At 38.7% G+C, this 22,376-nt stretch overlaps 1 protein-coding gene across 6 annotated transcripts in view; it reads right to left on the reverse strand.

The window, feature by feature from the left end:
* Nucleotides 1-22,376, reverse strand: part of ZFYVE26 (zinc finger FYVE-type containing 26) — a 49,193-nt gene that overhangs the window by 18,610 nt on the left and 8,207 nt on the right. For 5 of the 6 annotated variants that reach the window (XR_014956025.1, XM_085582055.1, XM_021537038.4 and 2 more), the window contains exons 7-27: nucleotides 21,844-21,932; nucleotides 21,408-21,568; nucleotides 17,963-18,145; nucleotides 16,712-17,365; nucleotides 15,954-16,043; nucleotides 15,182-15,250; nucleotides 14,421-14,572; nucleotides 12,946-13,144; nucleotides 12,361-12,624; nucleotides 12,058-12,177; nucleotides 11,622-11,786; nucleotides 10,475-10,702; nucleotides 8,975-9,080; nucleotides 7,500-8,236; nucleotides 6,734-6,930; nucleotides 5,812-5,916; nucleotides 5,121-5,243; nucleotides 4,440-4,616; nucleotides 3,062-3,308; nucleotides 1,870-1,968; nucleotides 102-259 (exon numbers count right to left, since the gene is read on the reverse strand). Coding sequence is in view for 5 of the 6 variants with exons in the window: in XM_085582055.1 (XP_085438181.1) it covers nucleotides 102-259; nucleotides 1,870-1,968; nucleotides 3,062-3,308; nucleotides 4,440-4,616; nucleotides 5,121-5,243; nucleotides 5,812-5,916; nucleotides 6,734-6,930; nucleotides 7,500-8,236; nucleotides 8,975-9,080; nucleotides 10,475-10,702; nucleotides 11,622-11,786; nucleotides 12,058-12,177; nucleotides 12,361-12,624; nucleotides 12,946-13,144; nucleotides 14,421-14,572; nucleotides 15,182-15,250; nucleotides 15,954-16,043; nucleotides 16,712-17,365; nucleotides 17,963-18,145; nucleotides 21,408-21,568; nucleotides 21,844-21,932 (4,323 nt within the window). In the remaining variant the exon portion in view is untranslated. The remainder of the gene's footprint in view (nucleotides 1-101; nucleotides 260-1,869; nucleotides 1,969-3,061; nucleotides 3,309-4,439; nucleotides 4,617-5,120; nucleotides 5,244-5,811; nucleotides 5,917-6,733; nucleotides 6,931-7,499; nucleotides 8,237-8,974; nucleotides 9,081-10,474; nucleotides 10,703-11,621; nucleotides 11,787-12,057; nucleotides 12,178-12,360; nucleotides 12,625-12,945; nucleotides 13,145-14,420; nucleotides 14,573-15,181; nucleotides 15,251-15,953; nucleotides 16,044-16,711; nucleotides 17,366-17,962; nucleotides 18,146-21,407; nucleotides 21,569-21,843; nucleotides 21,933-22,376) is intronic. The other variant, XM_085582054.1, reaches the window with a different exon arrangement.

Below are 22,376 nucleotides of genomic sequence, written 5' to 3' on the forward strand. Positions count from 1 at the left end.
ACCAGCTAAAGTAGTCCAGGTCTTTCAGGAAATAGACTATAAGGAAGTGCTCATATTAAGGTCACAGTTCTAGGAATGTCTACTTCATTTTTGCTCCTTACCATAGTAAAGCGTTCGGTTTTGCAAACCATACATATTGTTTCAGTATCATCAGGTATCCATTGCTGCTTTGGTGGTGGCTTCTCAGGAGGCACAAATTCTTGAGGAAACAAATTCTGAGGCAGACTTCTGTCTCTAGGACTTGCAGATATGGTTACACCTGAAAATAAGCCAGGCCAAGAAAAATATGTATTGGGATTTAAGCTGTTAATAGAGTCTCAAGTACCAAAAAACACTACAGACTCAATGAGGCTCAAAGATCTTTCTGCCTCACCAGATGACTACTATCATTATCTCTCAGCTAGGCATGGCAGAATAACACCGTGTAAGGAATATATATGCTTTAAATCTACGATTGTAAACTTATTGCTCTGACAAGCAAGAGAATATACTTATTAAGAGACCTTTTCCACAACCATAAGAGAGGTATAAGACAACATGGGAACATCTGTTCCTGTATCACAAGCAGAGACTTGAAGGAGGAAGAAAAAAATACCATGGTCATTGGATACCAAAAAGTAATACAGGATAAAATAGAATCTTAAATTTAGCCAATGAAGACTGGGAGTTTCCTTTGTTATCTCAAGGGAGATGTGGTATAGCTAGCAACAGCCTAGCCCTCCCTATTTTGCTTGCCTTTTCAATCTACTAAGGGAAAATCAATTCACAGAGGCAGGAATTTAAATGTAGCCTTTGGCATCTTCGACCCCAACAATGAAATACTCATTGAATGAAGTTTACAGTATTAGATAGGCTTTTAGTTCATATGATATGAGACAGTTACACTACAGATTAATTAAAAAGTTCAACACGTCATTGTAGCCCTGCAAGCCACCTTCTGTGTACATGTATATTAAACTACAGAAGAACAAAAAAATCTCCATTTCACTAAAGCTAACTTATTCTCACTCAAGTAGATACCAGATTGCAAACAAACATTAAAGGACCATGCATTCAAGTTTTTTAACAGGATAGAGATATTAGACTGACCATTATAAGAAAAAAACTGAAGAGGTACACAGCCAAATCCAAAACACCGCTGTCACTTGATGTAAGCAAGAAGTGTCTTCATTTCAGGATACAGAAGCAGGAAATAGTTCAGACACCCTAAACTGTAGATCAGGATATAATTCTGCAGCCCTAGTCCAGGCCCATCACTTGCTAAAAATCATCACCTTTGGAGGTCTGAAGATATTCTGTTAGTCTTTCCCTAAGAGCACATGAGTTGTTGAATAGAATCTGCAGAAGATTTTCTGGTTGTTTCTTAGCTACAAATACTCTCCAGTTGTTCTGTCTTAAATTACTTAGTTTCCATTTCTCTGTGTCTGAGAACTGTGAGTGGAACCTCTCAGACAAGACAAGGTGTGCTATTTTCCTCAGGTCACAACAGTGATCCTAGGGGAAAAAAACTTCAAGGACTGTAGAATGGCATACCCAGTGAAAGAACTGGGAGAAAATGGCTGGGAGGGGTTGATCTCCGCTGGAGAACGGGTTGGGCATCGGTTAGCGCAATTGTATTATACAGCATTTGTTTTCCTTGGGTTTTGTTCTTCTTTTCAAGTTTTCTCATCTCCCTTTTCATCATCATCATTACTATATTTTACTTCATTTCAGTTATTAAACTGTCCTTATTTCAACCCACAAGTTTAACCCTTTTCCAAATCTCCTCTCTCTACATCCCACCTGTGAAGGGCCTGGTGGGAGAATGATGAAGCAGCTGTGGTTGCTGCTGAGGTTAAACTCCAACAGGCACCAAGGTCTTAACCTTACCAGTAAAGCTGACAGGAGATAGTTCTGATGATCCTGATTTAGACAATGCTTCACACTCCAATACCTGATTGAGACTTTCTTGAATACGTACCAGAGAATCTAGGACAAAGAGAAGAAAGAGGATAAAAAAAGTCAGAGGACAATACTGGTCAATACATCTACCTGTTTTCAAGAAGATTAGAGGAATCCTTTCACAGGAGTATGTAAGAAGGTCAGCACAAAACAGGGCTGTTTTGTATGCAAATTAGTCCGCAGCAATTAATGCCAAATTGTATAAAATTCAATTACCTAAAACACAAAGAAAAGGGATTATTATCAAAGCAAAGGAGTAATGACAGCTATAGGAACAATACAGCAGAGATGTGAAAACAATTGGTTAATACAAGATGTTCATGGCAAATATTAAATGCTTCATATTGCAGTGGAAGGAACATGCATACTTGCAAAGTTAGAGACCATTTGGCAAGAAGAGATAGATAAGTCTGATGCTTTTAAGTTAGCAAGAGCAGCATCTTTAAATCACAAAATGAAGCCAACACTTGGAAACTGGCATAATGTAAACTAGTACCATATCAGCAGTTATAAATAGATATAGATAGGTACAGAACCCCATACATTTTTAATACAGTGACACAAAAGCATTGGAATGGATCTGCAGCACCCTCTGCTGCTCCAGTTCCAAAACCTTAAAAGAAGCCAAGTGCACTAGACTCAAAGACAACATGGATGAGAAAGGATTGGCAAGCCAGAGAGGAGAACTGTAACAAGATTGTTAAACAGAACTACGAGTCTAGAAGATTTCTATATGAAAAAGGAATAGGCCTCTGGTAGGAAGAAGTATTACAGAAGGCTAAATCACTATTCTACTTGAGGGAAGATGTAGCTGGCTGCAGGCTTTAAGAGTGCTTAAGTTGAAAGTGATATTGCATTAAACAGGAGTAAAATAGAACTGATCAGTATTATACAAGAACCTCAATAAGGAACAGCAGAGAAAAGTCTGAGGCACTTCTGGAGCTGTTGGTCCTTGAAAACCTCTATTTACAAGAAAGGCAAAGGCTTTAGAAACATGTTCTGGGCTAGAGGGAGACTGGAGGCACACATCTAAAAAATGTCATGGCATGATTGCTGAAATTATTCTGGGATGATTTTAGCCCTTCTTTCCCAAATGAAAAACAGCATTCTGACAGTTTACCTGATCTCTTTTCTTTTAATGTGAAAGGGAAGCTGAGAGCTTTTTCTGCATACTTGGAAAGCAAACTGTCAATGTCTTCTACAGTAAAACCAATTTCCTGCCCAACTAAGAGCTGGTGCAGTGTCTGCACAGCTACAGCTACCCAGTCCACCTTCATATTCATGAGGAGCTGTTCCAGCATGAGCAGTGGCCTTGAGGAGAGGTGGCAGTAGTTAACACGGGAGAGCTCAGGCAGAGTCAGCAGCACCTGAGACACAAGAAAAAAAATGTTAAATTACATACCTTTAAATATGTGTCTCTGTGATATAAAGACAAGAAACTAGAAGAGTAACTTAGGCAGAGAGTAAGTAACTCTCTGGATGACAGGCAGAGGTCAAAAAAAGGAGGTGGGACTTCTCAGACCAATTCCTACTTCTGTTACAGAATTACTGAGAGGATTTTCAGAATCACTTAGCTTCCACTTTCCATTCTATAAACACTGCCTTATTTCAGAGAATATGCAAGAGTGAAAAACCTTTTGTGACCCTGTGACAAGTATGTTGTAGAAGAGTACAGCACACTCTTTTATTAAAATAAACTTAGAAAAAGCATATTAGCCCAATCCTTATCCTTCTATTATTTGAGGAAATGTTAAGAGGAGAAAATAAAAGCAATTCTCCTCTAGATGGACAGTTAATATGGACACTTTTCAAACTAAGTCATGTCTTCAGAAGGAACAAGTAAAGAAGCAGGCAGCCTGGCAAAACACTATTGTGGCACACACTGGAGCAAGCTGCTGCTTACAGTCCTACACCAAAACAGATGTTACCAAAAGCACTGCATTTTGTTTACATCTAATGCATTCAACTAAGGTAATCTGCTTATTCCCAGGTTGAGCACAGAACCCATGTGACTTCTCTAAAGGGAGTGGCCATTGAGAAAGAGGAGCCCTTGCACCTCTGGAAGGCACTTGGGAGAAACACAAAGTCAAAAAACCACTATACAGGTGGGCGTATGTAGGACACCTGGTGTTACTGACACAGAGGGTAAGTTAAGTACACTTTCTTCTTCACTTTGAACAAAGATGGCAACCTTTCTGATAAACGCCACGATTTTATTTTATTCCACCCTATCCTCTTTCAGCCTGTGTGTTCCTCCACTCCCCACAGCTCAAACACAAGACTGCTTTGGAACGGCAAAAATAGAGAAAAGAAAGAGAAGCTTTAATCCATCTCTAACTTTCCTTTGGATCCTGAGACTCAGAATCTTAGACCTGGTGTAGTGAGAATGCTCTTGTAAAACCTATAGGCTTTTTATATTATGAAAATACTATTCATGACAAAATTATTTATACAGTTATTTAGTGCTGTTAATCCCTCAAGGCAGGCATTTTACTGACCTTTGATCCTATATAGAGTGCCTGGATTTCATTCCGGCGTGCTGTTGTCAGACTGGCATAGAAGTGAGCTGTGAGGTAATCAGCCAAGAAGTGAGAGGCTGCCAAGTTTGGATGCCGGTCCAGGGATTGTTCACTGATGGCAAGGCAAACACCAGGGTCTTCAATTCTTTGTAAAAGCTACAAAACCAAACAAAGCACAGTGAAGCTCTACAACATTCCTGGAAGGCAGCCTTCTGTTTGCAACAGTTTAATACCCTACAGAGTTCCAGCAAGCAAATGAATTCACTCTCTGAGTGACAGCTCCACCATTATTAAAACCAAAAATGTTCACACCTCTAATTTGGGCACTGAAGCTCAGCTGATTGATTCATGTTATTACTATCACTTCTAATTCTTCTGCTTAAGCAGCACTGACATGCTTCATTGTGATTTTTCAAATGAAAGAAGCCTTGTATTTCCACGTAAGTGACATTTATGCTATTAGGTCCAAGAACTAAATTCCCAAGCTGGATTTTTACTTAAGCAGAACAGGGGAGAGCTAGTATTCTAAAAGCTTATCTAAGCAAATTTCTCTTAAGGGTGGAACCAAAAAGACCATGAAAACACACACACTGAAGGCAGGCTAAACAGCTGCCAACTTATTTATCTGTGGAAATGAGGCTGAGAATGTCTTGCTATCACCTGCAATGCCTTTTCCATGTCTCCCATCTCCAGTAAGTGGAGAAGGTGCTCACGGTGAAGGTTGATCAAATCTTCTCTTGGGACAGGATACAAGTGTTCCCATTCCTCACACAATTCATAATCCTAAAGAATTGAAAAAAAAAAAGTAAAAACAAAAGGACAAACTCTACCTTCCCTGATACAGATGTTTCTCCCAAAACTCTGATCAAGAGATCCTGTAGTTTAGACTTCTCTCCCAGATTAAAAAAAAATACATTGACAAGGGAAGATGATAGTCAACTTCATCAGTCATAGCCTGCATTTAAAGTACCTTGTTTACCTTACAGTAAACAAGCTAGTTTTCAGACAGACGCTTAAAGCCAGCCAGATTTACAATATGAGCATTTCCCTAATAATCAAATCTGTATTATGATTATTATGCTATTTTAAAATCTTCAAAATTGTAAAAGAAAATACCAGGTTATATCTCAGAGTAAGAGTTTAACTAAAACTTATGAATTATTAATTACATGCAAATCTTGATATTAAACACAGATCTCTATTTGTTCCTGTAGCACAGAACTGTGTAAAGGAATCCTTCCTCCCAAGGTAATCTCCACAGATCATTGTTTTAAGATGCTATTTCAACAAATACATTTAATCAAAGTTTAATGCATTCTAATTCAACAAAATTCACATGATGATGTCTAACCTTTGCTTTCAGAATTATATTCATGACAGCCTGGGGGTCATCAGTGCAGGCTTTTTTCAGATCCTGCCAGTCATTCCACAATGGTTCATTTTGCACATTCAGAATCTGAAAAATTAATATAGAGTAGCACAAATTCTATAATTTTAATTTATGGCAATCAATAGCCTAAGAAAACAGCTGAGCTGATCACATCAAGAGCTGCTTTATAGAACAAAAAACTCAAAAAGGAGACCCACATTTAGACCTTTACAAAGATGACGTAATGCCCTTGCACTCAAAAAAAAAAAAAAAAACAACTCCACAGTTTACAGTTTTCACAGATGTGAATCTACAAAGCACATTTATAAGGGAAGGTTTTGCTGGCACTAACAGAGAGAACTGAGCTGTCAGTTAGCAGAACTCCCACCAGACAGAGCTCAGCAGGGATGGCTCCTTATTTTGCTATTTGGCTTTTCAGTCCGTGCTGAACTCCAGGGTGGCCTGTCTGACTTAAGGGTATCTGTGCTACCCCGCAGTTAAAAGAACTGACTGCAATACAAACTTGCTCCTTGGACCACCAGTCTTGTACACCATCTGCATTTCTCAAACTTGTAAAATTATTAACTGCCATGGAAAGCTTCCAGATGCTCTAGAATTTGCATAGAATGGAAAATACTTTGCAAAGCAATCAGACTCACATAAATGTTTATATCTAAACATGTCTATGGACCTGAATGCCAATAGGTGATATGGAAAGTTGTGAAGGGTGGAAGCTGTGTTAACTGGATACTACAGTACTTCACATGAACTGTTTTGGATAAAAGACTTGAAAAGCTCTCAGGATCAAAAAAGAACTAAGGGCTAAAGTTTCTCAGTGGGCAAGCAATATTTACTTCCTGCTGCCTATTTCATCTCACTGGTCATTTGAAGAATGACTTTGTACCTTTTGATAAACCTGAAGTTCTTTCTTCCTGCTGTGCAGATTGGCTTTTAGTTCATGAGGTATGCACAAATCAGAAATGCAGTAAGCTAGAATTTCCAAACAGGCATCAAGGGGCCACTTGTCCAAACAGCGCAGGGCTAGTCTACTTCTTAACACTGCATTTTTTACTTGGAACAAGTATTGCCAACCATCTTTATCTGTGGAGGAAACAAAATGCTAATTTGAAATTCAGTTGTTATAATTTGGAAAAAAAAAAAAATCCTTATCCTTGCTGGATCACATCAACAAAAGAAACACTGACAGTGCTGAAAAATCTTTGTAAGAGTCACCCCAAACATCAAACTTTTGGGAAGCATCCAAAGTTACTATGAGATACTTACTATTCAGACTCCAAAAGGCACCTGTCACAGATCACATCATCCATGCAAAACAATGACACTGCTGTAAGAGATGTTCCATTAACAGTACAATGGTTACTGTGTCCTGATGTGTTCAGCTCTTCACATAAAAATAACACAACAGATGTATTCCAGTTCTTTTGTACTAAATTGGTCATGATTTGCACATTTGTGAAACAGAAACAACACCATCAGAGAAAGCAAATTCAGGATGAAGAAAGGAAAATTATCTATTTCCATCTCCGGATTTGCCCAAGGACCAATACTTTAGTTTCTATGTTTTGATCCAGGCTGCATTCTTTATTAAAAAACAAAACAAAAGGATTAAGGAAAAAAAGCAGGAAAAAACACGACTTAATCCTTCTTACCTTTAGCAGCTGCACAACTCAGCACAGCATCCTTCACACTGACCACTTCCTCCACATCCTGACAGTACAGATCCAAGACCTTAAGAGCTCTGTCCCAATCCTTTGCAGCAAGAGCTTGTTCAAAGACTCCTGTTAATGCTTTAACAGCTGTGGTGGAATGTAATCCTAGGAGAGCCAGAGACATGTATGCCTTGGCAGAGAAGACAGTAGCCAAACTGTTACCTTCCTCTTGATTCCGAAGTGGGTCAAACATAGCAAAAAGAAATCGTTCCAATATTGGGAACTCCTTCAACAATGTCTCACACTCCCTGGTAATCTGTTCCAAGCCTAAGGGCACCTCCCGTTTGCCCCGAAATTCCATCCAAGACAAACTTGATTTGTGAATTTTCTGTATATTAGATGCACTTAGACATGCCACTGTAGCCATTATCTTTGACTGAGACTTCAGGAAGTCCAGGGAGGAGGCAGTCAATGTGTGCTGGCTCAAGTCATTCAGAGAGGATGAGGCCTGAGTGGAGATATCCTCAGAGGTCACTGCAGAATTGTGAATAGGTATTTCAACATCTGGCAGACAGTGGCAGGCAAACTGGTGTGTCAAGTTGCTGATGTTTGTCAGAAGAGACTTTGCCTGGCTGTTTTGCCTTGCACTGCACAAGGACAGTGGTTCACAACAAGAGTTAACAATGACCTGCTGCACATTCAGGTTCAACCCTTCTTTAGCCAAGAGAGAAGAAAGTCTGTAGGATTGAAAACAGAACCAGCTTACCCAGCACATATAAAAGTTACTTGATAATTACATATTTTCATAAATCTTCCAAATGCTTTGAGAACACAAGCCCCCTAATATTCTTCACAGGTACTTACACAAGAAAACGACATATACTATTTTAACTCTGAGCTTATGCTGCCATTCCTTTACAGAAAAGGAACTTACTCCTTAAACACTGACTTTTACCTAAATGCAAGCTACTAAAATAGTTCACCATTAGTACTCATCTTTTTAAAACCTACCTCATCAAATTAGAGAGTTTCCACACCAACCTAATTTAGTAGTTGCAGTGGAAGGAGTCTAGCTTATCCAGTTTACCTGCTGACCAGGGCAAGTCATGCCCAGTATTCTCAATAAAACCTACTGGCCTACTTTATTGTATTACATTGACATGCTGCAAATGCACTCCTCTGAAGTGTCACACAGTTAAAAAAAAATCCACGTAATTTCACTCTCACTTCACAACAGATAGTAATTGTTAAAAATATGGAGTCACTGTTCTCCCAATCAAAAATCTTCAGATTGATGGAGAAGGCACTAAGCTCCTCCCTGCACATCAATCCTTGCAGCATCAAGTGATCAGCTGGTGGAACACAGCAGGCCGTACCACCTGTGATAAGTAGCCAAAGAACTTAATCATGGCTGAGGTAAAAGTCACCAATACCAAAATAACCTACAGGAGTACATAATCTGAAAAAGCACTGACCTGTCAGGATGAACTTGTCTCTCAAAAACAACCTGGGAAAGCAGCTGAGATGGACTCTGTTGTAACAGTATGAATGGGTTTCCCACTTTCACTTCTGCAGACACATCTTAGGGAAAAAAACACCAGACTATTTATTATAATACAAACACATTAGCTGAATACACTAAGCAACTTTTTTTTAGGAATATAAATTTTAAGGCCCTGAGGCTAAACCACTTTGACTAAATTCACAGAGTTTTAAATTCACATTAGAATGGTAAAATCCAGAGTAAATTGCAAGGCATTTGTGATTATGATATGCCTCTCAATCTAGGCAACATTATGTTGGACAAGTTATCAAAACAGGTAGAGCAGAGATTCTTCATCCTTTAAGCAAGATCTAGGTTCAAACAGTTTAGCAACTCTACTTCAAACTTTCACCAAAATAGGTACTTGTGGTGAGAAGTAGAAAACATGCAGAATTATTTCCTGATGAGTCTCTGGATGTAGATCGATGAGTCCATGCTCTATCAATGTCAGTTAGCAAGGGCAGAGGGAATTCAAAGGTGTACAGGTACTTTTACAAAGGAGTGAAACCCTGACCACAACTGCTGGAAAGCATTTATATCCACTACTGAATTATGTCAAGTAACTTTGGACACATTCTCCAAAGTTTACCTTTTCCTTTAATCTTCCAACACAATTTCCCCCAAACTCACCCAGCCCTTGAATATTTTTGTGCAATTTTTTGCTTTGGCAGTTAGCCAGTGAGGACTTAAGTCATGTCCATACCAAAGTTACAGCTGGCATGGCAGTAACCTGATCTGAACCAGCATGTCTGCAAACAGATCTCTGTCCTTTTGTCTTATCCTCTTGGGAAGGTATTCCCTAAAATCAGTACTGTGGTATTTTACATTAGTGCAGCTCAATTAATGCTAACTTTAAAACACAGATAAGCATTTTTACTCCTAGCACAGTGAACTGTTCTGCTCTTCTGACAGCTTTATGTGCTGATGGTACATTCCTTTCCGTGGACCATCATCTGCTATTCTATAAAAAAACTCTGCCTCATTACACCTCTGCATGGCCTTCTACACACTCTTTTCTTATCCCTTTGGAGCAGCAGAGTGCTTGCTGCCTCTAAGGGAGCTCTAAGTTATACAGTATGCTGATCCACTGGATGCAAAAATCAATCTCACCTTACAGGGGTAGCACTAGGAATTTTTGGATTTCAAGGGCTGTTTGTTCTGTCTCCACTCTAAGTGGAGTGCAAAGTCTGGGTCAGTAGTTAGCATTTCTATTCTTATTTTCCCACTGAAATCAACTATTTTCATGTGAGCTGTGGGTGGCCTAGGTGTTATAAAATAAAAGAAATGTAATATTCAGTTGAAATCTAAAGCACAGGAAGTAGGTACATTTGGCAAGGAACCATTTTTGCACAATTACTTTCCAGAATTAGGCCAGACTACACAGTCTGAGTATCTTCACCTAGGCTCAGATTTTCCAGCAGAAACCCCTTACCTAACTCTGCATTCAAGCTTCGTAGCACCACAGCAGCCAGCGTAGTGATGTAGTCAAGGAAGGCCTTGACAAAGTTTGTCTGCGTGTTGTTCTCTGGCATGGTTTGAGTGTGCTGGTCAAGAGTTCTCAGCAGGAGCTGTGTTTGGTTCCAAACCAGGTGCTTCTCCAGCTCCACCGGTTTGAGAGATCCCTGCTCTACCAAGGCACCAAGCAGGCTCCCTTTAGAGTCTGGTTTAAGAGAACAGACAAGATTCAAGGATGGAAAGTCAAGAAGAAAGGAGACAGGGAGATGGGAGAGAAAGAGGGAAATCCTTTAGCTTTATTTCCTCTCTGCAATTAGACCTCAGTATTAGCATTATAATTTAACTGAAAGCAAGGGAAATTTTTACTGTAAGCATTATAATTCAATTGAAACCAAGATAAATTTTTCACAGCAGAATAAAACTATAGTTCATCTAAATTGGTAACCATTGCTGTGAGAGGTTAGAACTATATTAAGGCAGACACCTAAAATATATCTAGTTCTGTCATTCATATTTATTCTAAAACAGAGGTGCTGACCAATCCTTGAGCTCCATAACATTTAGCTCTTAGAGCTCTCCTAGATTTTTGCTCATTAAATATTTTAATATTTAATTTAATATTTTAATATTTTAAGAGCCATTTAGAAATTTGGTAAATAGAAGAGAAAACACCATATAATTAAGAGAGCTGTAAGAAAAAGCAACTGTGGAAAAGATGTTTTATGACAGTCCTATGAAAATTGGAAGGTATTATGATATTACAAAGGTTTTGTAAGCTTATCTCCATTTTGTTACTTAAAAAAAAAAAAGAGAGAGAAAAATCAAGAATAAGAATATACCTAATTATCTATAAAGTGCCAGGCTAAAATACATTACAATAATTCCTTGCTAGGACTGCATAGAAATAGAACAAATAACATCTCTGACGAGTTCAGAATTTTAGCTGTGAAAAGAAATATAAGAATTACAGATAAATTTTACCCTTTGCATTTACAATTTTTAAAATACATATTTCTGGATACGTCGAAGAGCATTATTACTAGGTTTACTGCTCTCTGGAAAGGCCAAAGCAAAAATTTAGATCCATATGTCAATCAGACCTTATGTTCACAAAAATAACTCACCCACAGAACGTTCAACACATGTCAGTGCTTTTAGGATATGATCCAGGTTTTTTGATAGAACAATTTCATTAATAATACTTTCTTCAGTCAAGGCTGGGTAGCAAGCTTGCAGAAGGTCTACAATACTGCATCGAAAATGACTCCCTATTTTCTCATCAGATACCTCTACAAAGAGGAAGAAAAAAAACAGCAACTATAACAAAGACACAAGTATTCTTTGCATAGAAGAAGGCCTACAAAACCAGAAGTGCATGATAATACAAAAAAACCAGAGCATTTCAGATTATTCAGAATTGAACTTGGGTCACATTCCCCTCGCCTTTTCTGTTATAAATACTAAGCTAAAACATGGAAAGTTCAAACTTACATTGCAAAGAAGACAAGAATTTGATTTAAGCACGTTTCAAGAGAAAGCCTTATTGGCAAAGTGTACTACCTGGTTTGGATTGACCTTGTGATGTGCAGGAATAGTTGAGAATTTTACTTATTTGCTGGAGAACTGCTGGAAAGCCCTTTACACCTTCAGAGTGCAGTAAAACAAAGTCAGGTCGGTGGCCTGGAACAGTCATTGTGCAAAGGGAGACAAAAATCAAAGTTAGGAGTGGAAAAAAGAGACATTAACATGAAAGCACAAAATGAGATTTAATTAAGGTTTGGGTGTTAGCACAAACACCACAGCACAGAGAGGCATTTCCTGTTCCCAGGCCCATGCTGATAAACATATAAATCAAAAGCCTACCCCGAGTTTCAAGGCTGTTGTATAGTCTTCTTTCTGCTGTCTCCAGAAGCTGTTTGCATGTCTTCCAAAGATGGCACTGAGTACAAGCTAGGTCAAATGCTGCCATTGCTGAAGGACTGAGGTCCTCAAGGACTCCTCGCAGAGGATCAGAATGTTCCAGCTGGATGTTCCTGACCCAGAAGTTTTCTTGAAGAGTAGGGGCAAGACTTCCAGAAGATGCAAGCAATTTATCAGTAACATCCGAGATGGAATAAAATACCATACCTACAGGTGTCATCAAAAACACACAATCACTGGTTAACAATTAGATCAGATCCAGTAATGGGTAACTATTTTTTAATCCTTATAGAAAATAATTTCATATGTGGCCTGCTTCATGGGTCAATCAATTACTGTAGAATGGATGCAACTAAGTGGGCATCAACAGCAAATTTTCAGCATTCATAGTCTCTTTCTAACTCAAAGAACCACCAGTTAACCCTTCTGAACAAACACTACCCCCATTTTGACATTATTTAAATTGCTTTCTCATATTTTTCACTTCTCCCCAGCCCTTTATGAGAACTCAAAAAGCCCAGTCCTCACCAGCTGCTGCTGCATTCCCAATAGCTTGCAGTGTTGAACGGCCACTGCCAGATTTCCTGATGCCCCCAGTGCCATCTGATGCTTGATTCTCAATATTGTGCTCCACTCTTGCCATTTCTCGTACTGCCTCCTGGTAACGTTCCATGAAAACCAATTCACCATAGCAAGGGGAAGTCTCCAGATTAAACATCATAGCCACCTTTCAAAGGTAACAATAGTTGTAATTACAGAGCGTGCAGACATGTCAAATGAGGTTTTCAAAGGTCAAGGAGCTTGGCGGGGGGGCCTTAACTGAAAAACATCTCCACAGACACAACAGGCTGAAATGGTGGGGTTTTCTCCTAGAGAGTTTTAAGTACCTGAAGAAAAAAGACCCTCAGAGATGTTTTTCAACTATTACTATAAAGCTTACCTATTATTTGCTGCAGGACTAACGCTGAATTAATTTTCATAACCCACACCTTTCAGAATAACTGTTCACAATTTTAATACACTATGTAATGACAGATACCTATCAAGTTTGCCTCCAAAGCAGACTATTTCAAATAAATTCTTATTCAGCAAGGAATACCTTCTCAAAATTTAAACATAGAATAGCTAAGCAGAGCTGTGCATGAAACTAACAACCAAGCAACCCATTGTGAAACCGACAACAGAACACAAACAAAGTTTGAATGCTTTATCACTAGTGATACTGAAAATCAAAGCAACAAAGCAAAACAAAATGCTCCTTTGGCCTTGTAAGTAGGGAAAGGATGAAGTGGCATGCTTGGAATCAGACAGATCTAAGTGGCTGAGTAGTAACCTGATGCTAATGCAATATTTAAGTGACATGAACTGCTCCAGTATGGCTATTCAAAACTCAGCCAGGTCACAGTTTTGACCGAAGATCCACTCATTGATTCAACCCAAGATATTTTTTCAGAGCATCAGCTCAAAAGCCACACAAAGAAAGGTATGCACAGCTGTGAGGGAGCAAAGAAACACGAATATGCAGACTGTCAATTTTCAAGTCTTTCTGCCTGTTTTCAATACCACAAATTTAGTCTCAAAACATACTTCCTTCAAATGAAAGTAATCACTGCTCTGGGTAAGGAACACCTTTGTATGTTTCTACCATGGTTACAAGTGGGAGAGTGTCATGGTTTTGAGAAACTGATTATATAAAGCAGTTCAGATGCTGCTTCCTCATGAGACTTCAGATGAGCTCTGTGTTCTTCAGTCAGTTGAAACACTATGCTTGACTAGCTCTCATCAAACATTTGCATGCTTTGAGAACCCAGGTGTAGAGAAAGCATTTTTACATAACAAGGCAGAAAAACCCCTGCATCCATGGGGTGTTGGTTTGGAATATCTTTGTTCCTTCCACTTGCTTCTAGTTCTGAAGTGATCCTTTCACTTGGAAGCCCTATGTTTGCTAAACACAGAAGAAGCAGGAATTTAATTAAAAATGGAAATACATGCATCTTATTTACCTGGTGGGCTTCCACAAAGTTCCCTCTCAAAACACAAGAAACTAACAGTGATTCTGGTGGGGAAAGCATCATAGGAATGAGGGAGTTCTGCTGATGTGGTCTTGCCCTGCTTTCCAAATCACTCAAGCCAGACACACTACTGGTACTTCCCTCTGCAAGACAGAATTAATCAGTATACTATTAGGGAAAACACATTTCACCAAATGACAGCCACCTAGCAGATAACAGCATTTCACATATTTAACACAACAATATAGGGCAGAGTTGCAAGCAAGTTTTAGGGTAAAGAAGTCAACAAAAACATCCTGTTAAAAATTCTTGTAGCCTTTCACTATTTGGTCAGAATTTGCAGTTTGGATCTCATTCCCATGTAACACTTTTCAGCAGCTATATAACATGCACACAGTGCTAGGCACTGGTTCAGTACGGATCAAGGAAGAAGTCTAAAGCATCTGACCTATTAGATCAGTCCAGCATGCCCTAGCTTACATGACTATCAGTTCATTAGCTTTTTTGATGGTTTGCAGATCACTACATTGCTTGCATACTATTTCCAGCAAGGCAAAGATATCAAGAAAAATCTAATTCTCTTATTCCAGAAGACACATGTGCTATTCTGACTACAAAAGTCATCCAAAAATGAGAAGCGAAAAGAGATAATTCTGTCGTGCACACAGCAGTAATTCACATTAACTACTCAAGCAAATTATTCATCATGCATGTTAAAAAGACAAATAAATACTACTTTTGTGGCTTATTACCTGAGGTACTGGTGCTTAGCTCACTACTTGTGCTTTCTAGTGATGGACTGGAAGTTCCCTCTTTCCCCTCTAAAATGGAAACAAATCAAAATCAGCACATTAAATGTACTTTTACTAGACAAGGAAATTAAAACTTACTGCAAATAACACATTTAGCAACCTTAAAGGATCTTCAAGAGTATCTCGCAAATGAGCCACCACCGACATCTATGATAAATGCAAAAACTGCTCATTTGAAGAAAATGATAGGCTAAGACTATGCTGGGTGGCCCATCAGTGACTCACGTCACATACTTCAAAGTTTTTTATTTTGGAATATTCCACTCCAAAACCAGACATGCCTTTCCAAAGCTAAACAGTAAAAAGGTGAGGAACATGACTTTCTCCTAAGGCTGCCAATTTATGCCACAGATTCCTGTTAATTCACATCCTAGATAATACTGCAACAGGAATGATAATATACTGAACAGTTATGGGATGTAGTGGAGAAAATGAAAAATTAGTCCTGTAGTTGAAGTTCTCCCCTACCCCAAATCAGACTTGACTGGAAGAAGTTATTCTTCTTAGAAGAATTTATTTGTGCAGATGAGCTTTAGAAGACAGCCTCAATCTAAGTGGAACTGGACTGACACCTCAAACCACTTAGAAAACGAAAGGAAATAAATCTAGTTCTCTACTCTTAGGTCATGAAATCTAATTACATTCAGCTATGAGCTCAGCAAAATTATGCCCATTTCAGAAGTGCCTTCTTCAAAACACTTTTTCAACCCACCTGTCTTGCACCTCTGATATCTACTTCGTTTCTTAAAGCTGGAGCACCTGATTAAAGAGAAGTATCTCCTGGAGGCTGCAAGCTGATGTTCTGTGAAATATTTAAACAGAAACATTACCAAATAGTTTTATAGAGGGAGACTTGACAAACAGTTGAACACAAGTTTGGAAACTTGCAATATTTAAGGTCCAGACTTCCAAGTCTTTCTTGGAACACGAAGCTTACAAAAGTCTGAGATATACAACAAGCTACATGTTACATGACAAAATCTCATATCAACAGAGCTAACAAGTTATGGGCTATGGAGAAGAGTGGGAAACTGGTTTCTGAGTGTTTTGTTCAAGCTACTTCAACAATCATCCAGAATAATACAACTTCCTCTGATACATGTTCCTAACATGTTTCCAGACTAGGCTGAATCAACACTATCCACAAACAAATTGAGACCATTTGGCTTGCACTGGATCCAAAACCACCATGTCACTTCATATTATTGCAGTGTGACTTGTGACAAAGGGGTGGGACAAAAGAAGCAGTACATCCACAAAGGGGAGGGAAATGAGAAAATTACCCAAATTTTCTGATTAGAATAGAGATCACTTCTGTTGGAAAATGGTGTAAGCACCATGTGGTCTCCAAGCAGGTCACTTTCTCAGTATCTGCCAAAATGTGCTCCCTTAGTAAGATGCTCACAGAATTTAGCCTTGAGATCACTGGACAGCTGTAACATATCAGAAAGTGTCAAATACAAAGCCCACCTGCATTTCTGTTACTCATCACCACTTTGTATCGCCAGTGAGCTTCAGAAAGGTATTTGGAGAACTGTAACACGCGACTTCCAAAGGCATCTCTGCTTGCAGAAAGATTCAAGGACTCAACAAGCTCCAGCTCTTCACGAAGCACATTACTGGAGTCCCACGGGAGAGAACTCTGAATTTCTTCCAGGTGGTTGAGAAGCAATGTGAGGAAGGCCTCCATGGCTACATCATCCACTAGAAATCCAGTAATACCACTGGTGAAGTGTTTCAGGTCCAGGCAGCTTGGCTTAGAGGTTTCATGGCTTTTGCCACCTAACACAGAGTCGCAAAGACCTCTGGTATCTGTGTGAACTGCTTGTGCAGCCAGCAGATGCTTCTCTGATTTTTTTTCAGCCTCTGTCAGGTGTTGTGGACTTTGTGAGGTGGAAGACCACCGATTATCACTGCCTTCTACACTCAGAGTAGCACTCTTTTTCTCAAGGTCTTCATCCTCTGCATAGTTCTCAGGTAGAGGAGTTTCAGTATAGAGGTCATTATAGGAAATGAAAAGCAAGGAGAAAATATTCTCCAAAACCTCCAGGCGCAGAGGAATGGGAACACTCCTTAAGAACTGCTGACACTTTGCAATGTACTGAGGAAATACTGAAGAGCAATCTGTACAATTATAAACAAACATAAAGAGCATTTACTACATTTTTCAGGGATTCCTTGTGCCAACTTGTGCCTTTTAAGAAAATCCCAGAAGAGGAAATTGGCCCAGTGGATCAGACCAAATCATTCCTCCAAAAATCGAGTAAAAATATGTCCAACATTTTACTTTTAGGAAGGTAGTGTGCCTCCTCCCTCTGAGCAATGCCAATTATCACTTTGTTCAATGATGTGTAAATTCAGATTCCACCAATTCTAGCCATTAAATCGGTTTCAGCTCTGGGAAATCATAAGCTCTTACAAAATTATCTGTTACTATGACCCTATATCTAGCATCACTTCCTTTTAGCACTGTATTTTTTGTACATTTGCCTTAAATGTTTTAAAACAAGGCTGATAGCTTATTCATATCTATTATTACTAAAGATAGCAACACCTCAAAGGAATTCCATTTTGCTTCCTTGCAAAGCATCCATGGCCCACTGAATAAAATACCATATGTACGCAGGGTGCAATGTTATCCCAATACTAAGTGATAATGCAGACCTCAGCAATTGCATGGAGAATCACACGTAACTGAACATGAGAAAGGAGGCAAATCACCTGCTGGTTCTCCAGAAGCTGCATCCTCAGGGATATCACCAAGAAGGCTGTGTACACAATCCTTGCACTTGGCATGCCTGTGTGAATTCACACAGAGAGCATAGATTGCATACTTCATGGCACAGAATGCTCGGAAGAGTGCCAGGTTGCGCTGCTGACTCAGGGTGTTAGGGAGTGTGGCTGCTGTGGAGGGAGGTGAGGGGGTAGGAGATAAACAAGAAAACAAGTTAATTTTCTCCTGCAGTTCCTGCACAGCAATATTTATCCAGTCTTTCTTCCCCCGTGCTGTTTTTGTCTCAGCTTTGATCTATCTCACTGTTACTTTTGGAAAAAAAGCCCAAACAACCCAACCCACAATGGATGGGCACAGAAAAGTCAGGTCTGTATCCCCTTCTAAAAATGAAATTTTCTGTGAACTTGTGTAGCAGGACCTGACTACAACATATAATGAGCAAATTCACTCACAATGACTCTCATTAGCAGCACGTGCTTAAGCTGTACTGCTACATTTACAACAGAGGCAAATCCTGCTTCATTTCAGCCTCTTAGAAGTCTGTGTTATAGTACACAGTAGATGAGTAGGGAAATGGTGTAGACAGGCTATGACTGTAGTAAGACTAGAGTACCACCACCTCTTCAGATTTGTACTAATAAATGGATATGGTTGATTCACAGTGGATGACAGAGTAGATCAAATACTATCTGCAACTGACTAGAGAATAAGTACAGTCCCATAGTTCCCTTCACATATTTATGATAAAGGCAAACTAGAGAAGTACTGCACCCACTTCTCCCCTTAAGGTTTTTTTATTGAGGAAAGGTATCACATGCCAGAGACATGATCCCTTCTCAGTATAACAGAACAGGACAGCTGCAAATTGTAAAAATCACGTCATAATCATCATCCCCCTCACCCAGGAACACAATATAGTGTAATGCATTCTGTTATGCTGAGTTTAGATTAATTATCCATCTACTATAGAAAGGTAAAAAGAGCCCCACAAAAAAAGAAAGAAAAAAAAGCCCTGACAACCACAAACAGTGTTAAATTAGTGCTTGGAATTCACTGTCCTGTATTCTTATACAAGTGATGAATTGTCCCTCTGCCTGTTGTCAAGCAGGAAAAGCATTTGCCAAGTTATTTTTTTTTAAACAAAGCACAGGTACGAAGCACAATGTACTAACAATGTCCACAATCCAAATTATGGAACTGAACAGAATTACCTAACCTAAAGACTGTTTCAGCACTGTCCTCCACAAAGTCTGAGTATGATTGCAAAGAAAAGCACTAGTCTGAACTCTTGTGAAAACTACAGACCAGCCAAAGCAAAAGGACTGAGAGCACAAACAGTTGGAAACACTTATTTCCTATCACTGTCATTCTAAACAGTGACAGTGATGGAAAATATAATGTAGCTAGCAGACAGAACTGAGGAGACATCCACATATGAATCCTCTGGAGAATCTATACATCCATTGAAATTCTACTGTTGCCCAGAAGCTCTACACTAATATGCAAACACTCAAGTACCTCTCAAGACCACTGCCTTAAGAGGACTTCAGGCAGGTAAAGCCAGAAGTTTGGTAAATACAATACTCTGGAAAAGAGAAACAGTTAGCTGGAGATACTATGACAGATACTGGTAATAAAAAATAAGTTTAATTAATACACTTTTGTCTAACATGTGGAAAAATTTGGATGCAGTGAGTTAAGTCTCTCAGTATTTGTACCTAAACCAATCCTTTTCCCTATACTTACACTTTCCTTACACCAACAAGAACAATCCTTTAACTAATAGCACTGTTTTTCCTATGCAGAAATACTAATACCTTTTTCTTGAATACTGTAACTCATGAGGAAATTGCTGCTCACCATGACTGATCAAAACCAGTGTTATGCACAGCCTGAACCCAACTGTTTACCACTACCCTGGTTTCACTACTGCAGCTGACAGATACGTAGTAAAAAGAAGTGGAAGAAGGGGAAGCATATGGGGTGATGGGAGGAAAAGGCCTACTACATCTGACAAAACAAAGGTTTATGAGTCCTCTCTTCCCTTTAAGGCTCAAAATAGATTATTTTAAAGGAAATTCTATTAAGATGGGCTTACACAGAATCATCTGAATTCTGCAATAATTGCTGGATTGAAAAGAGAAGAAGGATTTGTCTTCCATTAATTATTTCTATAAATTATTGCAACATGAAAAAATGAAGAGAAACTGCAGCTAGAGCTCTTTTGCTACAGTCATGCAACTCCCAGAAGATATCATGGGGCTGCCTCTTCCTGTTTTTGAAAGACTTTGACAGAATTTAAGCAGAAAATAATTAAAATGTAAGAACTGTTTAAAAAACTACACAATACCAGCAACAACAACACTATTTTAGATAGCAGGACATTGAAAATAAGGATCTATATCTATCTACATCTTTTAAGATTATTCAAGACAAGTGTCATTATAATTTTAACACCAAAACTCGCAGAAGTAGGAATAGAAATCAACAGCAAAATAGCATGATATGGAAGAATAAAAACCTGCTTCTCACAAGGCAATCTGGAAAAATCTGTGCAAGATCCATCACTGAGGTTGCAATTACACATGTCCAAATTCACAAACATAAAAGAAATATTTAGAAAATAAATATTTTAGCTTCTTAGGTTCTAGGACACACAGGAAAACAGAACTTCTTTGTCATTACTAAGAGGCCCTATCAAAAAACAGCCTTAAAATTGTAGCAGCTTAACCTGGATACAGGCTGCAATCAAAAGTGTATCCAAAGAGACTTGCTTACAATTGTAAGCGATCCAATGTGTTTAGCAGTTGCAGGTATTTTAGGCACCCAACTGGAACATGTGAAGACGAGAGAAGTGAGGGAAGAGTGATGTAAACACAGGTTGCAGCTAAGTCTTACTGATTTAAATACTAAATTTAAGTTTGGTAACAGTTAATATCAGAATTTTTTAAACCCACTTTTTATCTCTTTCTAAAATGAAGATGTTGTAGTACAAGATATTGTCAATTTCGTCTGGTTTTTCTCTTTGATTTTCAATTAAAGTGCACTGAAATACAAACCATACACTTCCTTTTCAAACTAAAGGTGTTACATAGTACAGAAATTACAATGAGCAGCATATATCATGAGCATGTGCAAAGTCTTGTTACCATCTTGAAAAAGATGGCAAGGGCATCTTGAAAAAGCTTTCAGAGATCTGTCTTACTGAGATCAAAGAGATCTCACAACTCCTTCTTGAAAGATAATTTACTCCCAAAAAGGTTTCTAAAATAATTTCCACATTCTCTCTAGATTTCTTCCACAAAACAGCTAGTAACTGGTATCTTCCACAATTAAGAAGCGGGTCAAGAGAACAAATCCTGCCAGAAGTACTGAACACACATCCTCAATTGATTGTGAGTTTTCTGTGTTCTCACAGCCCTACACATTTACCCTGCATCTGCTGGTCTCTAGCAGGAACTTTTTGAAGAAGCTCAATAACATCATCTTCATTCAGGGCCACAAGATTGGAGAGATGATGCAGAGAATACACCACAGTGTGGCAATCCAGATTGTGCAAGTGTTGCAACAGAACCTTCCTTGGGACAGTAATACTACAAGAGAGAACAAAGAGGTGGCACTGATTTAAGTCTCAGTCATATTTAAAGACACAACTCCCACTCTAATTCTGATTGAACTAAACTACTGCAATTAAAAAGAGCAACAAAGCACATAACTGCAACCCATGAGAAACTTCAAAAGCTTGTATATACAGTCACTATTATATGATTAGCCACGAAAATAGTGCCTTCAATATTTGCATGTGTAACCTGACTTAACAGGGAGATTTGGAAACACTGTTTGGAAAAAGTTCTTCTGATCATTTTACCTGTTTTGTTGCATGCACCATTCAAGAACTTCCACATGAGTCCACAGCCCATCACAAAAATCTTTCAATACTGAATCATTGCACAGATCCTACATGGAAAGACAAATAAAAATCTCATTACAACAAATCCCCCATCCAGACAGCAGAACAAAGCTTGTGTCACACATGCTTGTTTGCAAGACTTTATTATCTAGTAATAAATTTCAAATACAGAAAACTGCCAGATTAATTACAAAGACAGCAAAGGAGGGCTATTCTGACAGAACATAAAAGTCAGTCAGTCTCCCCTTGGCACATCTACAGACCATAGAAAGATGGTTACCTTCCTTTTCAAGAATAGCTTATAAAATGCAAACAAATGCTTCTTAGTAACAGTCTAAATGTAATCTCTAGAACTAATAATGTACTCAGAAAATGACATACTGGGTAGCAGATGGTTATTCTCCTTTCGCATGTGCTTTTCTACTACAGATGACTGCCTGCTAAAATCAGATCTAAGAGTTTAACTTTGCAGAAGTCACTGAATAGACTTT

The sequence above is a fragment of the Lonchura striata genome, chromosome 5 (assembly GCF_050655825.1).
Source record: "Lonchura striata isolate lonStrDom1 chromosome 5, ASM5065582v1, whole genome shotgun sequence".
In the NCBI taxonomy this organism is placed as follows: domain Eukaryota; kingdom Metazoa; phylum Chordata; class Aves; order Passeriformes; family Estrildidae; genus Lonchura; species Lonchura striata.